A 16,494-nucleotide genomic window follows, 5' to 3' on the forward strand; every position below is an offset into this window, starting at 1 on the left:
TTAGTTTCCTCTTCTATAAGGTAGTATCTAATCACGACCTCATGAAAGCAACACAGACAGACTGGTTACCTGTTCCCAGTCAGTGTTCATGTAATCCTCACAGCAACTCCTAGAAAGTTCCATCTCCATGGTACAGGTGAAGCATCTGAGGCATCCCTATGTCATATGACCGGTCATCTGCAGGGCCAAGGATTCTAAGGCAGGTAGGTTCCAGAGTTCACCTTTTAACCACACCCACAGCCTCTGCAAATGAGGCCATATCTGCTGAGAAGCTGGTTTGAATGCACCGAGTGTTTGGCAAGTGTCTGCTAGGTAGCAGCTGTGGTTGTTATCCGAGGTCTGTCCTTTCTTCACTCTGCACAGCCTTTTAGTCGGGTTTGAGAATAAAAGGTTGATAGAAGAGAAGACAGTCAGGGGAGGCGGAGATAGAATGTGAAAAGGGACAGAGAAGCAACAAGGTAGAGGGACCTGTGAATACCTAGGAAACAAGTGTTGCTGGCTTGGCCTTGAGAACAGGGTGCCTATTCGCCACAGAAAATGGAAACCCCAGTCTGGCCAATTGCATTGCAAATACACACTGACTGGGCATGCCTCAGATACCTGAGAAAGTCGCCTCCGATCCCACCCTAGCCCGGAGGCGCAGCTCAGGCGTGGGCCCGGCTTCCCTAGTTCATCACCAGAGTCCGCCCCAAGCCGGGCGGGGCCTGGCCGGACCACTCTACCGGGGTGGCCCGCGAGCCCTGGGACACCAGCCACGAGGTGGCCCGCGCGCGGGGCTGGGTCTCGATGGCTACGTGGAGGCGGGATGGCCGGCTAACCGGCAGCCAGCGGCTCCTGTGTGCAGGGCTGGCGGGGGCGTTGAGCCTCAGCCTCACCGCGCCCCTGGAGCTCGCCACCGTGCTGGCCCAGGTCGGCAGGGTGCGAGGCCCCTCCCAGGGGCCGTGGGCCACTGGACGCCGAGTGTGGCTAGCTGAGGGGCCGAGGGCCCTGTGGAAGGGGAACGGCGTGGCATGCCTGCGCCTCTTCCCCTGCAGCATGGTGCAGCTGGCCGCCTACCGAAAGTAAGAGTCCAGAGGGAGAGGTCGGGAGGTCGGACTGGGGTGGCGGAGCCACCACCCTGATGCACCAGCACTGGGAATCCTAAAAAGTCCCAGCCTCCCTTCCTTCCGGATAACGCGGCGGGGGTGGGGGTGGAGTTGGGGATGGGGGGGAAGGTTTCTTGGGGCCACAAGGTCGTATGTGTGGCCCTTAAAGCAAGGTACCAGTTTTGCACATGCTTTTGAGATTCCCGCCCTGCGAGTTGTAGTTCTGTGAAATCTTTAGTCTTTCTGGGAGGAATAAGGGGAGGAGGCAGAATTAGCAAATGATATTTGGGGTAAAGAAATGAAAAGGCTTCTCAAGGAGATAAGGTCTGACCATTCCCAGTGTCCAGTAACTTGGAAATGTTTGCTTTCGCTGGCTTAGGAGAGAATGCTCTGAAGGTGTGTCTGTGAGACCAGTGTACCAAGGAATAAGTGCTCAGTACGGGAAGAGGGACAGTCTTTTGCCTCAGAAAGATTCCTGCCCATCCCCAGCTCCAGACACAGCCTAACTTGGCTTTAGGATCCAATGGGACCTGCAGTTTCCTTTTCCTCAGCAGGGACTTGTCTCCTCAGCCTAATGCTTTCCCACCCCCAGCCACCCACTGATCTCATCCTGTGGATTTTTCTCATCTTCTCCCACATCAAGCACTGCTACTTAGGGAAAGATGTAGAGATGCAAATGACGGGCGCATGTGAGTGACCTTAACAAGAGCTCAAGAATATTTGCATGGGAGCTGGGAAGGAAGCCTAAGAGAAGAAAGCCAGCAATGGCATCACTAAAGGAGGGACTATTTCTCTATTGGGGACGACAGCCCCTGCGTTCCTCATTAGATAGGCATAGTGCCAGCTCTAAAGGCTGGCCTTGGCTCTGAATTAAACAAACAGCCTACAGGCAGAAGCTGGTCAGGCTACTTTTTGTTTTGTTTTATTTCATTTTGTTTCCAGTGCTGGAGATGAAACCCGAGGCCTTGGAGCAGGCGAGTGAGGTGTTTTGCCACTGTATTCCCAGCCCTAAGAACTAGTCAGTCTTAACCACATAGTTCAGTCTTGGAAGAGGGTCAAAGGGTTTTACCTTGACACTGTTACTTGGAAGGCCAGAGTTGGGAGGCTTGCCTGGCATTTGGCACTCATCCTTACCTTTGAGTGCTCCAGGCCATTTTCTGTGGCTTCTGCCTGGCTTCTGCTGTTACCCCAGCAACATCTGGCATGCACTCTTGAGTTTTAATGATTCAATTTCTCCCAATTTCCCTCTCTTCTCCACAAAGCAGTAGGGAAATCTTTCTTTGGATAAGACAGAATGTGGACAAAGGATAACCAGGAGGACACAGATTTTCAAAGCCCGATTCTAATGGCTTGGCTTTTCTATTAGCTATCTTATATATGTACATCATTCGGCTTTTACAGCTTCTGCTTCCTGCCTAGAATAGTCCATAGGACAGGAAGTACTATGTCCATTTTCACTGGTACAGAACCGAGCTCACATTGGGGCACGTCTAGTCAGTGGCAGTACTACTTGGCCTTCTGATTCCAAACCCCATACTGTAGTACATCATGCCACCTTTCTTTCTGCACTCAGTTGACATTAGTAAGGATGCAGAAGTAAGTACCATGCACACGATGCTGGAGACAGTGCAAGAATGAAAGCAGTATGGTCCCCCTACCTCAGTTTATACAGTAATTAAAAAGGAAGACTGGTATATCTCAGTCCCCAAACATAACATTTAATTTAATTAATATAAATTGCCAGTGGATCAAGTACTATAGAAATGTACACTTCGGAGGGCTGGAGAGATGGCTCAGCAGTTAAGAGCACTGGCTGCTCTGTCAGGGGACACAGGTTCAATTGCCAGCACCCACATGGCAGCTCACACCTGTCTATAACTCCGGTTCCAGGGCTTCTGACACCCTCATACATGCAGGCAAAACACCAATGCACATAAAAATAAAAAATAATAAATGTTAAAGATACTATAGAAATGTACACTTCAGGTGAGGGATGAGAAGACGGGAAGTCTTCACAGAGGTGAACACACGATCTAGTTTGGCCTTGGGCGAATGAGTAGGAGTCTGTCTCATGGGCAAAGATGAGGTGCTGCAGGTAATGTCAACACAGGCAAAGAGGAAAGGCATGCGGCACAACCGGCTGGAAAAGCAGGTTGGAATGAGATCTTGGAAATCAGACTTGGTATGTGAGGGTGGCTGTGGGAACTGTTTGCGCAGGGTGGGGGCAGGGCTGTGATTAGAAATTCAAGGGGAAGGATTGTCTCATGGTGGCGGAGTAGGAAGAAAGAGGAGAAAGGCTGTGGGCGGTGGTGCAGCTAGGAGCCTGTCACACCATGCAGCAGCTCAGAGTGATCTGAAATGGGTTGATGACAGAAAAGAAGAGAGAGAAGAGAAGAGCAGAGAGTTACGTAGACTAGACTTGCTAATATTTTTTTTCTGACAGATTGTTTTCTTTCTGCAAACTGAAAGGAAGCATTCTGGTGAATGACAAGGTATAGTTAGAAAAGTTGATCAGTCGTGAGGCCATCCTTCTACATAAAGATGGTAGTCATGGCTTATCATTATACCCACTCACTTGCACTCTCTCCTGACCATGAATTTGCAGAGCAGGTGGCAGGGAATAACGGTACACCGTCTGGTCATGGGTTGGAACAAAACACCCAGCGTACTCAGTGAACGGAATGGTTGAAAAATTATCCACAATTACAGTGACAGAGTGGAAACTTGAAAACATCCTCTGGCTCCTTAGTCCGGGGTTCTGTCCACTACGACACAACTAAAATGTCTGCTTCATTGGATGGACAATGAAAGGAGATTACTGGTTAGAAAGTTCGGTGCTATGTTTCCGTCACAAGCAAACGATAGCTGACACAATGGGAGGCTTTCAAATGCATCCAAAAGAAGGTCCTCCTCCAACTTTATTGCACAACTGCTTGTGTGTCTGCATATATATTGGTTTGGGTCCCTGAGTTGTGTATTCTTCAGAGCCACCCCCCATTTCCTCATTTCATAACCAATCATGAGCTTGTGTTAGCATTGTAAGAACTGATCACACATATCCGGTGTGTGTATAGACTTCACTAGCTGAAAGGAAGGAGTTCCTGCAGATCACCAGTGCATTCGGTCTCGGGTTCACTGAAAAAAAAAAGCGTCTATGCTTGTATGTACATGAGGAAGATCAAAACTAGAACACTGCCTCCCCAGCCAAACAGAGTGTTAACATATAAGGACCACAATGATGTCATTGGTAGCCTGACACTGACTCTGCTTTTCAAAAACGTATTTGAGTGTTTGCCTACATGTACATAGGTGCACCAGATTAGGGCACCAGATCCCCTGGAACTGGAGTTACAGATGGGTGTGAACTGCCATTGTGGGACCAAACCCCAGCTGTCTGCAGGAGGAGCCGGGCTCTTAACCACTGAGCCATCTCTCTAGCCCCTTGACTTTGCTCTTCTAAGGGAAGATTAGAGGTTAGGAGTTTTAGAAGAAAGAGCTTCCTTCAGTTCTTCCTTTTCCTTTCCTGCATTTGATAGTTAAGACTAGTTCATACAACAAACCAACATAATGAGATAGGGTTCCTCTTCCCAGTTCAAGTACTTTAGTAAGCCAAGGGCCTCCTTCCCTCTAAATGCCTCTACCAGTCGTTTCCTTGTCAGGACTGCTGAGCCCTCCTAGGTGATCTGTGCTGAGAACTAGTGCAGTAGCTGGTGCATTATGGTCAACAAATGGGCAATAATTAGCCCATGTCCTAGAATGGCTGCATGGGATACAGACTACAAAAGGGACAATGAGAAAGAACGATGCTGCCTTTTGCTCCAAGTAGGGTTTTTCCCAGCTCGCTGCAGACAATCAGACCATCATTCCGATTCCGTGTATCTCCTGTCCCTCCAAGCTAACTGGCCAGGGGAAAGAAACAGTGTGCCGGCATTAACACAGAGGCCAGTGGCCCACTGGTGACTGCCAGCTTTAATTGTCTGTGTATCATTTCCCTTCAGTGCTGGGAGCAGAGCCAGCGTTCCAATTGAGATGCACCAATAAGCCCTTGAAGGAGATGTTACGAATAAACTTCAGATGGTTTCATCTGAATGCCACTCATTATTCATCAGGCCAGCTGTCATCTGAACAACAGGAAACCTACCCTTCCACTGGAAGTTTGAGAGCCAAAGAACTGGGAATGCTTTCATTTTGAAAAAGATAAACTTATTGTTTTAGCCCAACTCTGTTCACTTAGTTTTATTCCAAGCTCTCAGTATCATACCCCCTTGTACCATTCTATGGCAGAAAGTACTATTTTTTCTAGTTTCCCAGCCTCATCACTAAGGAATTAACTTGCTTTTTTTGTAGCCTAGAAGGGTGTGCTGTACAGAAGTACCCTTATAAGTATTTCTTCTGGGGTAGGCACTCATGATTGGGGATGCCCTGCTTCCCAAAAAGGCTTATAATAGGGTAGTTTGTGATTTGTACGGGCCGGTAGGATCTGCTGAAGAGGCAGAGGCCGGTGGTTTCCATTTAGAAAAGTCCATGCAAAGTAATTTTAACTAAATTGTAAATCTACTGAGAAATACAAAGAATAGTTTGTCAAACACTCATACACCTACCTCCCATGCTTTACATACTATTTTTAGACGGTCTCTCTCTTTGTATTCTAGATTGGCCTTTTACTTGTTCCAAAGCTCAGACTGGTCTCAAATTCAAGATTCTCCTGTCTTAATTTCCCAAGTGCTGGGATTGCAGGCCCATACCACCAAGCCCAAAATATCTTTGTTGATGTTGAGAGGGGTGTGGAGGGGGGTTGGTTAGCTTTTGTTTTTGTTTTTTGTAATGCTGGGCATCAAGTCCAGGGCTTTGAGCATGCTAAATAAACATGCTACCACTGAACTCCATCCTCGGTTCCTTTGTTTCATTTTTGAGTTGGCTTCTTAGCCAAGCAGTCTCGAATTACTGAGCTCAAGTGCTTCTTCTGCCACAAGCTCCTGGGAAGCCATGACTACAGGCCTGTGTGATGTGGCAAGACCTGCCACCCATGTATCTCCCTTAAATATAATAAAGCCTGGATGGACATAGAGTCCTCTTCATTTTCGTTCTTGATTCTAGTCCCTCCCCGCTTTCCCAGGGGTCGACTTTTCTACTTCCTCCTAGGTACCTGTTTACCTCAAACAATGCCTATGGGTTTGATTGTTTATGGTTGTCAGATACCACAGATCACTGTGCGGCTTGTTTTGCTCATTCATCAGTATGCTTTCATGGCTTCTTTCCTGTGTTTCTATGATTTGTCTAAGCTTATTCATTTTAACCAGATGGGATCCATTGAACGACAATGCCATCTTTTTTTTTTCCATTCCCCTACATTTTCACTTTTAATTGTTGGAGCTTTTCATTCTTAAAAGAAATGTTTGTAGTGTGTCTTCACATGTAGATCTGTAAGAGTTCCTCTAGACTATGAACTGGGAACTGGAATTACAGGGTAGAAAATATGTTTCTCCAAATTTACTAGATACTGCAAAGTGACCCTGCCAATTTTACATTCCTTCCAGCAAAGGGTGAGGTGTCGGTTTCTACACATTCTCTCCATCATTTGACATGATACCAGTCTGCTGGATGAGAAGCGGATATCTTGTCACTGTTTTTCCATCATTTTTCTGATAACTAGTAAAACCGCAGCTTCACTTATAATTATCCTTATAAAGGAAACTCATTCTTTATACTAAGTTTAGCAGAGCTTATTTGAGCAAAACCAAACCCAATTCTCCAATCAGACATCTCCCAGAACCAAAGGGTTTCCAAGAAGTCCAACCACCACGTGACTGTCAGACAGCATTTCTGGGGGTGGGGGCAAGGCCTTGAAACAACTAAATTGGTGGCAGCCTTGTCATCCAGTCAGTCACCTCGTTGTAGGTTAGCTAGTAATCCTAGCCTAATCAGCTAGCTGGATGTAGGGCCTTCTGCAGGAAGCCAAAGCCCCATGGCTATGATTAAAGTTGATATTGGCTTGGACTGCTGGGCTCAGAACCCAATTTCTGGGATGCTGGACTTGGCATACACCTCAGTAACAGAAGTGCATACCTAATGTGTAGAAGATGTTGGATTCCGTTCCCAGGGCTGGAGAAGAGTGAAAATGTCTGGATTTTGCAGTTATTTCAGGAATTTCTATTCCCTTTAAATTTCAAGAGTATGGAAAGTATGCATTCCAGTATAGCAATTGCCACCAGCAAGTTAGATGGTTACGCAGATAAAAGGAGAAAATGCTGATAAAGAAGTGGGAAGAATTTGGGGAAGATATCAGTCAGAAGCTGGACAGCTCTTCCTTATAGCTAGCTAGCATTATATGAGGATAGTGGAATTCAAATTTACTACTCAGTAATCCCAGTATAATTCTATGGGGTTTTTCACATTGTAAAGCACTTCCAAACGCTAGGAAACATTTGAAGTGGTGTAAAGCATGCCAGCATAGTCCAAAGCTCATATCTTGAGCTTTCTCTGTTTCCCCCTGCAGGTTCGTTGTGCTGTTCATGGATGACCTGGGCCATATTTCCCAGTGGAGCTCCATTGTGGCCGGAAGTCTTGCAGGCATCGTTTCTATGATTGTCACATACCCTACAGACCTCATCAAAACCCGACTGATTGTGCAGAACATGCTGGAACCATCTTATAGGGGTCTTATCCATGCTTTTTCTACTATTTATCAACAAGAAGGGTTCCTGGCCCTGTATCGAGGGGTGTCCCTCACTGTTTTAGGTAAGGTGGAATTTGATCTCTTCTTGACACATGTGAAGGTATTATATACCTTCATGAACATTCAAATCAATTTCAGAGGCCTCAAGATTGTAGATCAAACAATGCAAGTGCCTCAGAAAAGCCTGGCTTCAAATCCACCCTAAAAACTGCCCAGCGGACAGGAGTCTTCAGTGTGTATCTCCACCAGTAGGCACAACAGGATCGCAGTGATAGGTATAGCCTTGGACAGAGCTACACATACACAGAGCCTCTGTTTGCCAAATTCAGAAGGATTCAGTCCATCTCAGCAGTACTAGATGAGATTAGTCACCCTGTCCTCTGGAGACTTGGTCTCTAGGGTGCCACTGTCTCCTGGGTATCTTCACATCTTTCTTATCCGACATATCTGGCCCATTTGGGTCATCTGACACTGCCAGCTTGCTTATGTTTGGTTCCCAGGCTCCTCCCTCAGCCTTATTTTTACCATTTGTTTTCTGTTGGTGTGTTTGTTTGTTTGTTTGTTTGTTTGTTTGTTTGTTTGTTAGAGAAAGGGTCTCACTCTGTAGCCCTGGCTGGCCTGGAACTTACTATGTAGACCAGGGTAGACTCAAACCTGGAGTGATCCTCCTACCTCTGCCTCCTGAGTACTAAGATTACAAGCACATATCACCATATCCAGCCTTCTACACTGGCTTTCTTACCCTGCATCCCCTCTCTGGATGACTCTATCCTAAGCTAGTAGCTTCAACAAACATGAGTATATTTTGACTCCTAATATCTTTAATAATAATGCTAACATTTTTAGGGGTACCCACTGGGTACTAAGTACTTTTCTAGAAGCTTTGACTACAATTTCTCATTCAAAATTTTTTATTTTTATTCTTAGGTTTTAACTTAATATTTTTATTAAGTCTTTGAGAATTGCACATAACATGTTTTGATCATAATCCTACTCCTCCCATAACTCCTCCAAGATCTACCCCCTCCTCAACTTCATGTCTTCTTTGTTAATAACCTACCCAGTCCATTCTGTGCAGGATCATGGTCAACCTACCAGGGCCACACTCTTGAAGACTCTCCCTCCCCCCACAAAAGTTAATTTTTATTATTTATTAATCATATGTATATATCTATATCTGTATGCAGAGTTATGTGCTCAGAAATGTGGGTCCCCATCAAGTCCAGAAGAGGACATTGGATGGATTTTCTCACATGGGTGCTGAGAACCAAACTCACCTGCAAGAACACAGCATACTAACTGCTGAGCCATCTCTCCAGCTCTCTTTATTTTTAATTGATATATACTTGTACATTTTTATGGGCTATCATTTGATATTTTGCTGCATGTATATATTCAATGATGATCAAATCAGAGCACGTCGCATATCCACACCTCAAACATTTATCGTTTCTCTATTATGAGTTCCCCCATTCTCCTATCAAGAATCTGAAATGTGCAATACATTGTTATCAACTACAGCCGCCATGTTGAGCAATAGAACCCCACAGCTCAGTCTTCATATCTAACATTTCACTGTTTGTTTCATTTTTGAGACAAGGTCTCATTAAGTAACCTAGACTGGCCTGGAACTTGCTATGTAGTCCAGGCTGCTTGATCCTCCTGCCTCAGCTTCCTGAGTGCTAGAATTACAGATGTGTGCCACCTTACCAGGGCTGTCTAACTTTGTGCCTGTTGAACAACCTCTTCATTCTACAGATGGGGAAGGAGGTGCACATCGGAAGCTGCATGACTGACCCAAGGTCACACAGGCAGTGGGATACCCTGACACTATGATTCTGGAGCCCTTTCCCTTAGCTACTGACTTACGCCAGTTCCTAATGGAACCATGCCTCTATTGGACGTGTTGGCTTCTATGTTCCCTAGTTGCAAAATCTCACATCCTCATTCGTCTCAAACTTACTCTTCTTTGTGAATCCCCTAGTAAATAGGACTGCCTTCCTTTCTCCCAGCAGCCCAAGCTTGAAGAAACTCAGGAAGCACTTTGGTTCCTCTTCTGACTATTTCCCCTTTAGTCACTAAGCTTTGTCACTTAGTGACCTCTTTGAATGCACAAGCCTGTTCCCTCGTCAAGCCAGCTCTTCTGCCTTAGCTCAAGCCCCTGTTGTCTTTCCTACTGACTCTACAGAGTCAGACTCTTCTGTTCGTATCTGTGGGTCTGTGCCCGGTGTGCCCTGTGTACTGCTGCCAGATGGGGCTGATCTTTCCAAATGTTCTGCCCTCATTCCACTGCAATCCTAAAAAGCTAAGGGGGAAAGCCAAAATTCCTATGGCATTCTAGATCCTTCAGGGCTGGCCTCTGCCTGTCTGCCCTACCTCAATCCTCTTCTGTAGCATGCCTCTACCTGCTCTCATGTTGAAGTCATATAGTAATCCGTGTGCTTCCTAGAGAATCACACTCTTCGTACATGGTAGTATGCCCAGCCTTTGCCTGGACTTGCTTTCCCACTCTCCCGGTGTCTAATGGATCTACTCTTTGCTCAAAACCCACTTCAAAAGTTCTCTGTTCTAAACCAAGTGTTGTGATACACGCATATAATGCAATCCCAGTACTCTAGAGGTTACAGCAGAAGAATCATGAGTTCCCGGCTACTCTTGGATACATAATGTTCCTATCTCAAACAACTAGAGACATGCTGGGTCTGTAATCCCTCTCTCCTCCCCCTCCCCGTTAGCTTCAGGAGGTGGAGGCAGAAGTGAAAGTTCAAGGCCCACCGGGGCTACAGAGTTCAAATAAGCCTAGGCAATTTACTGAGATCCATGTCAAAGAGTTGGAAAGGTGGTGGTGGGTAGAGTGGGGTTGGGACTGAATATTCCATCTCTGACATAACACAGAGAGACAGAGATAATTCTCTTTTCTGTCAATAGCTATCGCCTGTACTTGATGGTAAATATCTCCAGAAATTAGCCTGCTCTGGGTTGTAATCTCAGTACCTGGCATAGGGCCCAGCACACAGCAAAAGATCCCTCAATTCCTATTTCGAGACAGGGTCTAATGTAGTGCAGGCTAGGCTTGAGCTCACTATGTAGGCAAGGCTGGCCTTTAACTCCTGTTCTTCTTGTCTCAGCCTCTCTAGTGCTGGGATTACAGGCGTGTGCTACCACTCCCAGCTTCCCCCACATGTTTTTGAATAAAAATAGAAAAATGGTGAGTCCTTTTTAATATATTTATAATATGTGTTTATTAAATCACACCAATGCCTAAAGATAAACAATATCCCACTTGTATTCTGCCCCCCCTTTTTTTGCAGTACTAGGGATGGAACTTTGCAAGTACTCTCCTACTGAGCTAGATCCGCAGCCGTATATCCCATCTAGTAGATCTCTTTTTGTATTCTTACTTTGTACTTTACATGTAGGGGTGTTTTGCCTGTATGTATGTCTGTGTATCACATGTGTGCAGTATCCATGGAGGCCTGAAAAACGTGTCAGATCCTCTGAAAGTGGAGTTACGAATGGTCCTGAGCCACAGTGTGGTGCTGGGAATTGAACCTGAATGTTCTAGAAGAATGGCCAGTGCTCTGAACCACTGAGGCATCTCTCTAGCCCAAATCTCACTTTTGAGGGACAAATTAGTCCATCTGTTAACTGGCGATGGCTCTGAAAGGTCCTGGAAGTTTGTGAGAGTACTAAATAGTGTGGTATTTGCTATATCATCTTAGTTACTAGGAAGGTGAGTGTGCCACAGTGTATGATGCTAACCAACCCTAAGACATCCAGGCAAGGTCAGGTAACATCCATGGCTACAGTTATCACAGAATGCTTCCTTCTGCACTAGAGAGCACTCCCTCTGGGGGGCGGTGGTGGCACACACCTTTAATCCCTTTCTAGCCTCCAAAACCAGATCAAGTGCTGCCTACTAACTTCCTTTGTGATGGGAATTGAACCTGAATGTTCTGGAATGTGTAAGTGATTTTTAAAAGAATTTTATTTTCTTTGTAACCGTGTGTGTGTGTGTGTGTGTGTGTGTGTGTGTGTGTGTGTGTGTGTGTGTACGAGTATCAGTGCCTGTGGAGGCCAGAAGACTGTGTCACATTCCCTAGAGCTGGAGTTACAGGTGCTTGTGAGCCACCTGATGTAGGTGATCCTCTGCGTGAACAGTAGTTGCTCTTAACTGATGAACCATCTCTTCAGTACCATGGAAATGACTCCCTGCTCCCCCAATGTCTTCCTCCCCAATGTTTCTTTTCATTCTTTTCTCCTTTTTTTTTTTGTATTTCAAACACACAGGAAAGTTCTAAAAATTGTAAATAATTGTATACTCCCTGAAGACCCCAGTTAATACTTTTCCCTTTATCACGTGTTTATACATCCCTCAGAGCCATTCATCGGTCCATCTTTTTCTTTAGTGATTTTTTTTTTGAGACAAGTTTTCACTGTGTGACCTTGGCTGTCCTGGAACTCTCTCCGTAGATCAAGCTGGCCTTGAACTCACAGAGATCCGCCTGCCACTCCCTTCTGAGTGCTGGGATTAAAGGCGTGCGTCACCACCACCTGGCTCCTTTGGTGACTTTAATTTAAGTTGCAAACACCAGTGTATTTCATCCATAAGCCGTTCAACATCTGTATCACAAACTCAAGTTCAGCATCCAGGTTTGGTTGTTTTTTTCTTCTGCCTGAAGCAGTGTCTCGTGGAGTCAAGTAGTCCAGGCTGGCATAAATATTGCTATGTAGGTGAGGATGGAGTTGAACTCCTGATCCTCCTGCCTCCACCTCCTAGGTGCTAGGATTATAGGTGTGTGTCACCACACCCAGCTCTCACGATTGGCTTCTAGGTCTTTTATGTACTATGTGTTGACAGTAAACTGCGCCAACCCTGAGTGAACCAGTTCCGGCATCTTGACCAAATGGTGTCGTCACCCCAGCCCCAGAACATGCCCTCTTGCTCCTTAGCTGGGAGGGCTTTAAACATCCCCAGACCCCATGCTATTCCTCTTGTCTATCCCCCATAGGCATTCCTTTGCTCCAGACAGTGGTCCCCCCCAGACAGCAACGTCTCCTTGTACTTGATTCCCAGGTGCTGTTCCCTTCTCTGCTGGCTCCCTTCTAGTTTACATGAACCTGGAGAAGATCTGGAATGGACCCCGGGACCGCTTCTCTCGCCTGCAGAACTTTGCCAATGTCTGCGTGGCTGCTGCTGTGAGCCAGACTCTTTCCTTTCCCTTTGACACTGTGAAGAGAAAGATGCAGGTGCGGAGCACTGGCCGGGAGGGGGGCTTGAAGCGTTTGCAGTTAGGTAACCACAAAGAAGGCTAGATTCCATCCCCACCCCCCATCTGCCCTATAACCCCACCACTGATGCCATGTTTCTACCGAGTTCAGCTGCTTATGCAAATACTGTGCAGTCTGTAACACTTCTGCTAACCTCAGGGTGACTAGCTATCTGCTAGAAAGCTTCCAGGTGAGTCTCCCTTCTCTTTCCTGGTCACTGAATACATCACTTACAGTTCTCCTTCCTGCAACACCAGAAAAGAAGGACACTGTAGTATGCAACCTGTTAACTTGCCCTCCTGATACCACCACAAGGAGGGCATAGCACTCTTTCTTGTCACTGTGCCTTCCCTCAGTAAAATTGATTGGCTAGGACTAAAATAAACCAAGAACCATAGAACAGCAAGGGACGTCAGAAAGAAGCTGCATTTCCAACCGGTGCTATCTTGGCGCAACTGGCCATGCATTGTCTTAACAATTACCCAGGGAAACAAGTTCACTATAGGGCACAAAGGTGAAAGCAAACAGTAAAGACGCAAATTGAAGAACTAGCTCAGCCTAAATTCTTATCAACAAAACCAAATCTGATCAGTTGATATAACATGAGGGTGTTGATTACAGCCACGTGTGGGTAATGGGAATCCAAGCTAGACTGAAGGTTTTGTGCCTTCCCTCACCCTGCTCACTCCACTGGCTTATCTGCCTCCTTAGCCTCTCTTATATAATCTGTGTGTCCCTGAAGCTCTGTGTGGAAATGAATCCGGAGTCGTTTGCATTTGAAACTTGAAATGAGTAGTCCCACTAGTTTCTCCACGTGACTCTGACTTGTCGTCCCTCCAGTTTCTCAATGCTCCTCCCCACTTCCTCTTTCTCTACTACAGCATCCTTTGACCAGTCTGGTCAGTGCCAACAAACTAATGCTGTCTTCAGACATGATGACACTCCACTCTGCCACTCCGGTCCACAAAACATCTCATCTGTCTGGCTTGCCTTTTTCCTGTCCTTGTCCAGATGAACCACCGCCACGCTGGTGTGACTGTAGTGCAGGTACAAAATGAAGAGTCTCCTTAGTGCCACTTACAAAGAACATAAGGGGTTAGGGATTTAGCTCAGTGGTAGAGTGCTTGCCTAGCAAGCACAAGGCCCTGGGTTCGATCCTCAGCTCCAGAAAATTTAAAAAAAAAATGAACATAACTTCTGATTTAAAAAATAATGCACAGCCAGGCAGTGGTGGCGCACGCCTTTAATCCCAGCACTCCGGAGGCAGAGCCAGGCGGATCTCTGTGAGTTCGAGGCCAGCCTGGTCTACAAAGCAAGTTCCAGGGAAGGCACAAAACTACACAGAGAAACTATGTCTTGAAAAAAAAAATAATGCACATATTAAAACATGGTTAAAATGGTTGATCTCACATTATGTATGTTTGGCCACAATAAAAGTAATGTACATGTTGTTGCAGAAATTTTAGGAAAATAATAAATTATTCTTAGGCCAACTCCCATAGACTATAAGTTACTAGTTTTTCTTCTATGTATGTTCACATATTGGTATATACCATTTTTTAGGAAATTGTGTTTAGACTATAAATAAAAGTTAGTAGTCTGCTCTTTTCACTTATCACATGGCAGATACAGCTGCAAGCCATTAAATGTTTAATTGTCAAATGTTATCTCACCATATGAATGTGTTAGAAATAGTTAAAATTTCTCAGTTCTTAAATAATGAGACTATTACTCCTTCTTAGGTATAACAACAGCATAATGAAATCTCTTGGGTTTTTTTTTTTTTCACATCATATCCCTAGAAATTGACTTACAGGTCACAAGACCTGAATCAGTCTAAAGCATTTTATTTTGTAGGTACTGAAGATTGAACCCAAGGACATGTGTGAGTTAGATAGGCATTCTGCTACCACTGAGCTACATCCCCTGCCCTTACATTTTTTTGTGTGTGCCAAGATCTCCCTAATTTGCCAGGGCTGGCCTTGATCTTCCCACGTGACCCAGGAAGGGCTTCAAACTAGTTAAGAGCTTCCTACCTCAGCCTCCAGGGTCCAGGGTACTGGGAGTTTAAGCATGAGCTACGCGTGGCACGCGCACGCGCGCACACACACACACACAGAGTCTCTGAGTCTCTCTCTCTCTCTCTCTCTCTCTCTCTCTCTCTCTCTCTCCTGGTTTTTTTGTTTGTTTGTTTTGTTTTTAGACGGGGTCTCAATGTGTCCTGTAGACCAGGCTGGCCTCGAACTCAGAGATCTGCCTACCTCTGCCTCCCAAGTGCTGGGATTAAAGGCGTGCGCCACCATGCCCAGGCTCTTACTGAAAGTTACACTCCAAAAAGTTAGAGGTTTCATTTGCACCAGCAATAAGGGAGAGTGATCCAGCTCCTGTCATGACATCACCTGTCATTTCTCAAGTCATTGTAAATGTAATAGCTGAAAATGTATTTGTATTACTTTAATTCTAATTCATTATAAGTGAGGTTGCACAGTTTTCACAGTTGCCCCTTGCATTTCCTTATAATTTTTATATGCCCTTTGCCAATTTGGGGGATATCTAGATTTTCCTATTGATTGGTAACAGGTCTTTACATATTAAAGGCATTAACGTTCATCATGCATTGCACATTGTCCTCGGGTACTAAGCACCCTTACCATATATAATAAGCTATACCCTTCCCATAACAGTCTGCCACCAACGAGGGCAAGAGATACTGGCAGTGAAATTTTGAGTGCAGTCTAAACCATTTTTCCCTTTGTATGGAAACCTTCTAGACAATGCATACGTAGAGCTTCAAGATACTGCATTCAGAGCTGAGTGTGGTGGCACATCCCTGCAATCTCAGTACTTGGGAGATAAAGCCAAAAAGACCAAAACTTCAAGGTCATTCTCATATATAGCCTCAAGAAAACAACAAAAGCAGAGAAAACAGCTTTCAGATAAATGCAAAATCATACTGGTTGTTTTAAAAAACACAACATAATCAAGCTGTAAAACTGGGTAGGCAGTTAATTATGAATGACATCATAAATACCACCTGAAAATACAGTAAGTCAATTAATATGGATCTTATCAAGAATGTTATTTTCATGGGTTAATAAATATAATAACTTGTCCATTCTATATATATACATTTTTTTAAATTAATACCCAGGACAAAGCCACGGGCTTTTAAATGCAAACACGGCATTACCTTCTCTCACCACTAGGTGTCACTGCAGTAAATGAAGAGTATCTGAGCCCTGAAAAGGTATACGAGCCCTCAGCTCAGGAACAGTTACCAACCTCACAATCCCAGATCAAAATCATTTTCAGTTAGGAAGATAAGGAGCCAGAGGCAACAGGAAACACCTCAAGTCTTTTTTTTTTTCTTGTAAAGCACACAATGCAAAATTCATCTAGAAGAGAACACCATAAAAACCATCTGCCCCCACTGGATTACCAACTTAATTTGTCACAAGGGAC

At 45.1% G+C, this 16,494-nt stretch overlaps 1 protein-coding gene across 3 annotated transcripts in view; it reads left to right on the top strand.

The window, feature by feature from the left end:
* The first annotated feature begins 205 nt into the window (after nt 1–205).
* Nucleotides 206–16,494, top strand: part of Slc25a43 (solute carrier family 25 member 43) — a 31,986-nt gene continuing 15,697 nt past the window's right edge. Inside the window, exons 1-4 of one of the 3 annotated variants that reach the window (XM_028887328.2) lie at nt 206–1,061; nt 7,582–7,823; nt 12,839–13,011; nt 13,914–14,079. In XM_028887328.2, the coding sequence (XP_028743161.1) occupies nt 787–1,061; nt 7,582–7,823; nt 12,839–13,011; nt 13,914–14,079 (856 nt within the window). In that variant the 5' untranslated portion in view covers nt 206–786. The remainder of the gene's footprint in view (nt 1,062–7,581; nt 7,824–12,838; nt 13,012–13,913; nt 14,080–16,494) is intronic. The other 2 variants (XM_028887326.2, XM_028887327.2) reach the window with 2 other exon arrangements.

The sequence above is a fragment of the Peromyscus leucopus genome, chromosome X (genome assembly GCF_004664715.2).
Source record: "Peromyscus leucopus breed LL Stock chromosome X, UCI_PerLeu_2.1, whole genome shotgun sequence".
Taxonomy (NCBI): Eukaryota; Metazoa; Chordata; class Mammalia; order Rodentia; family Cricetidae; genus Peromyscus; species Peromyscus leucopus.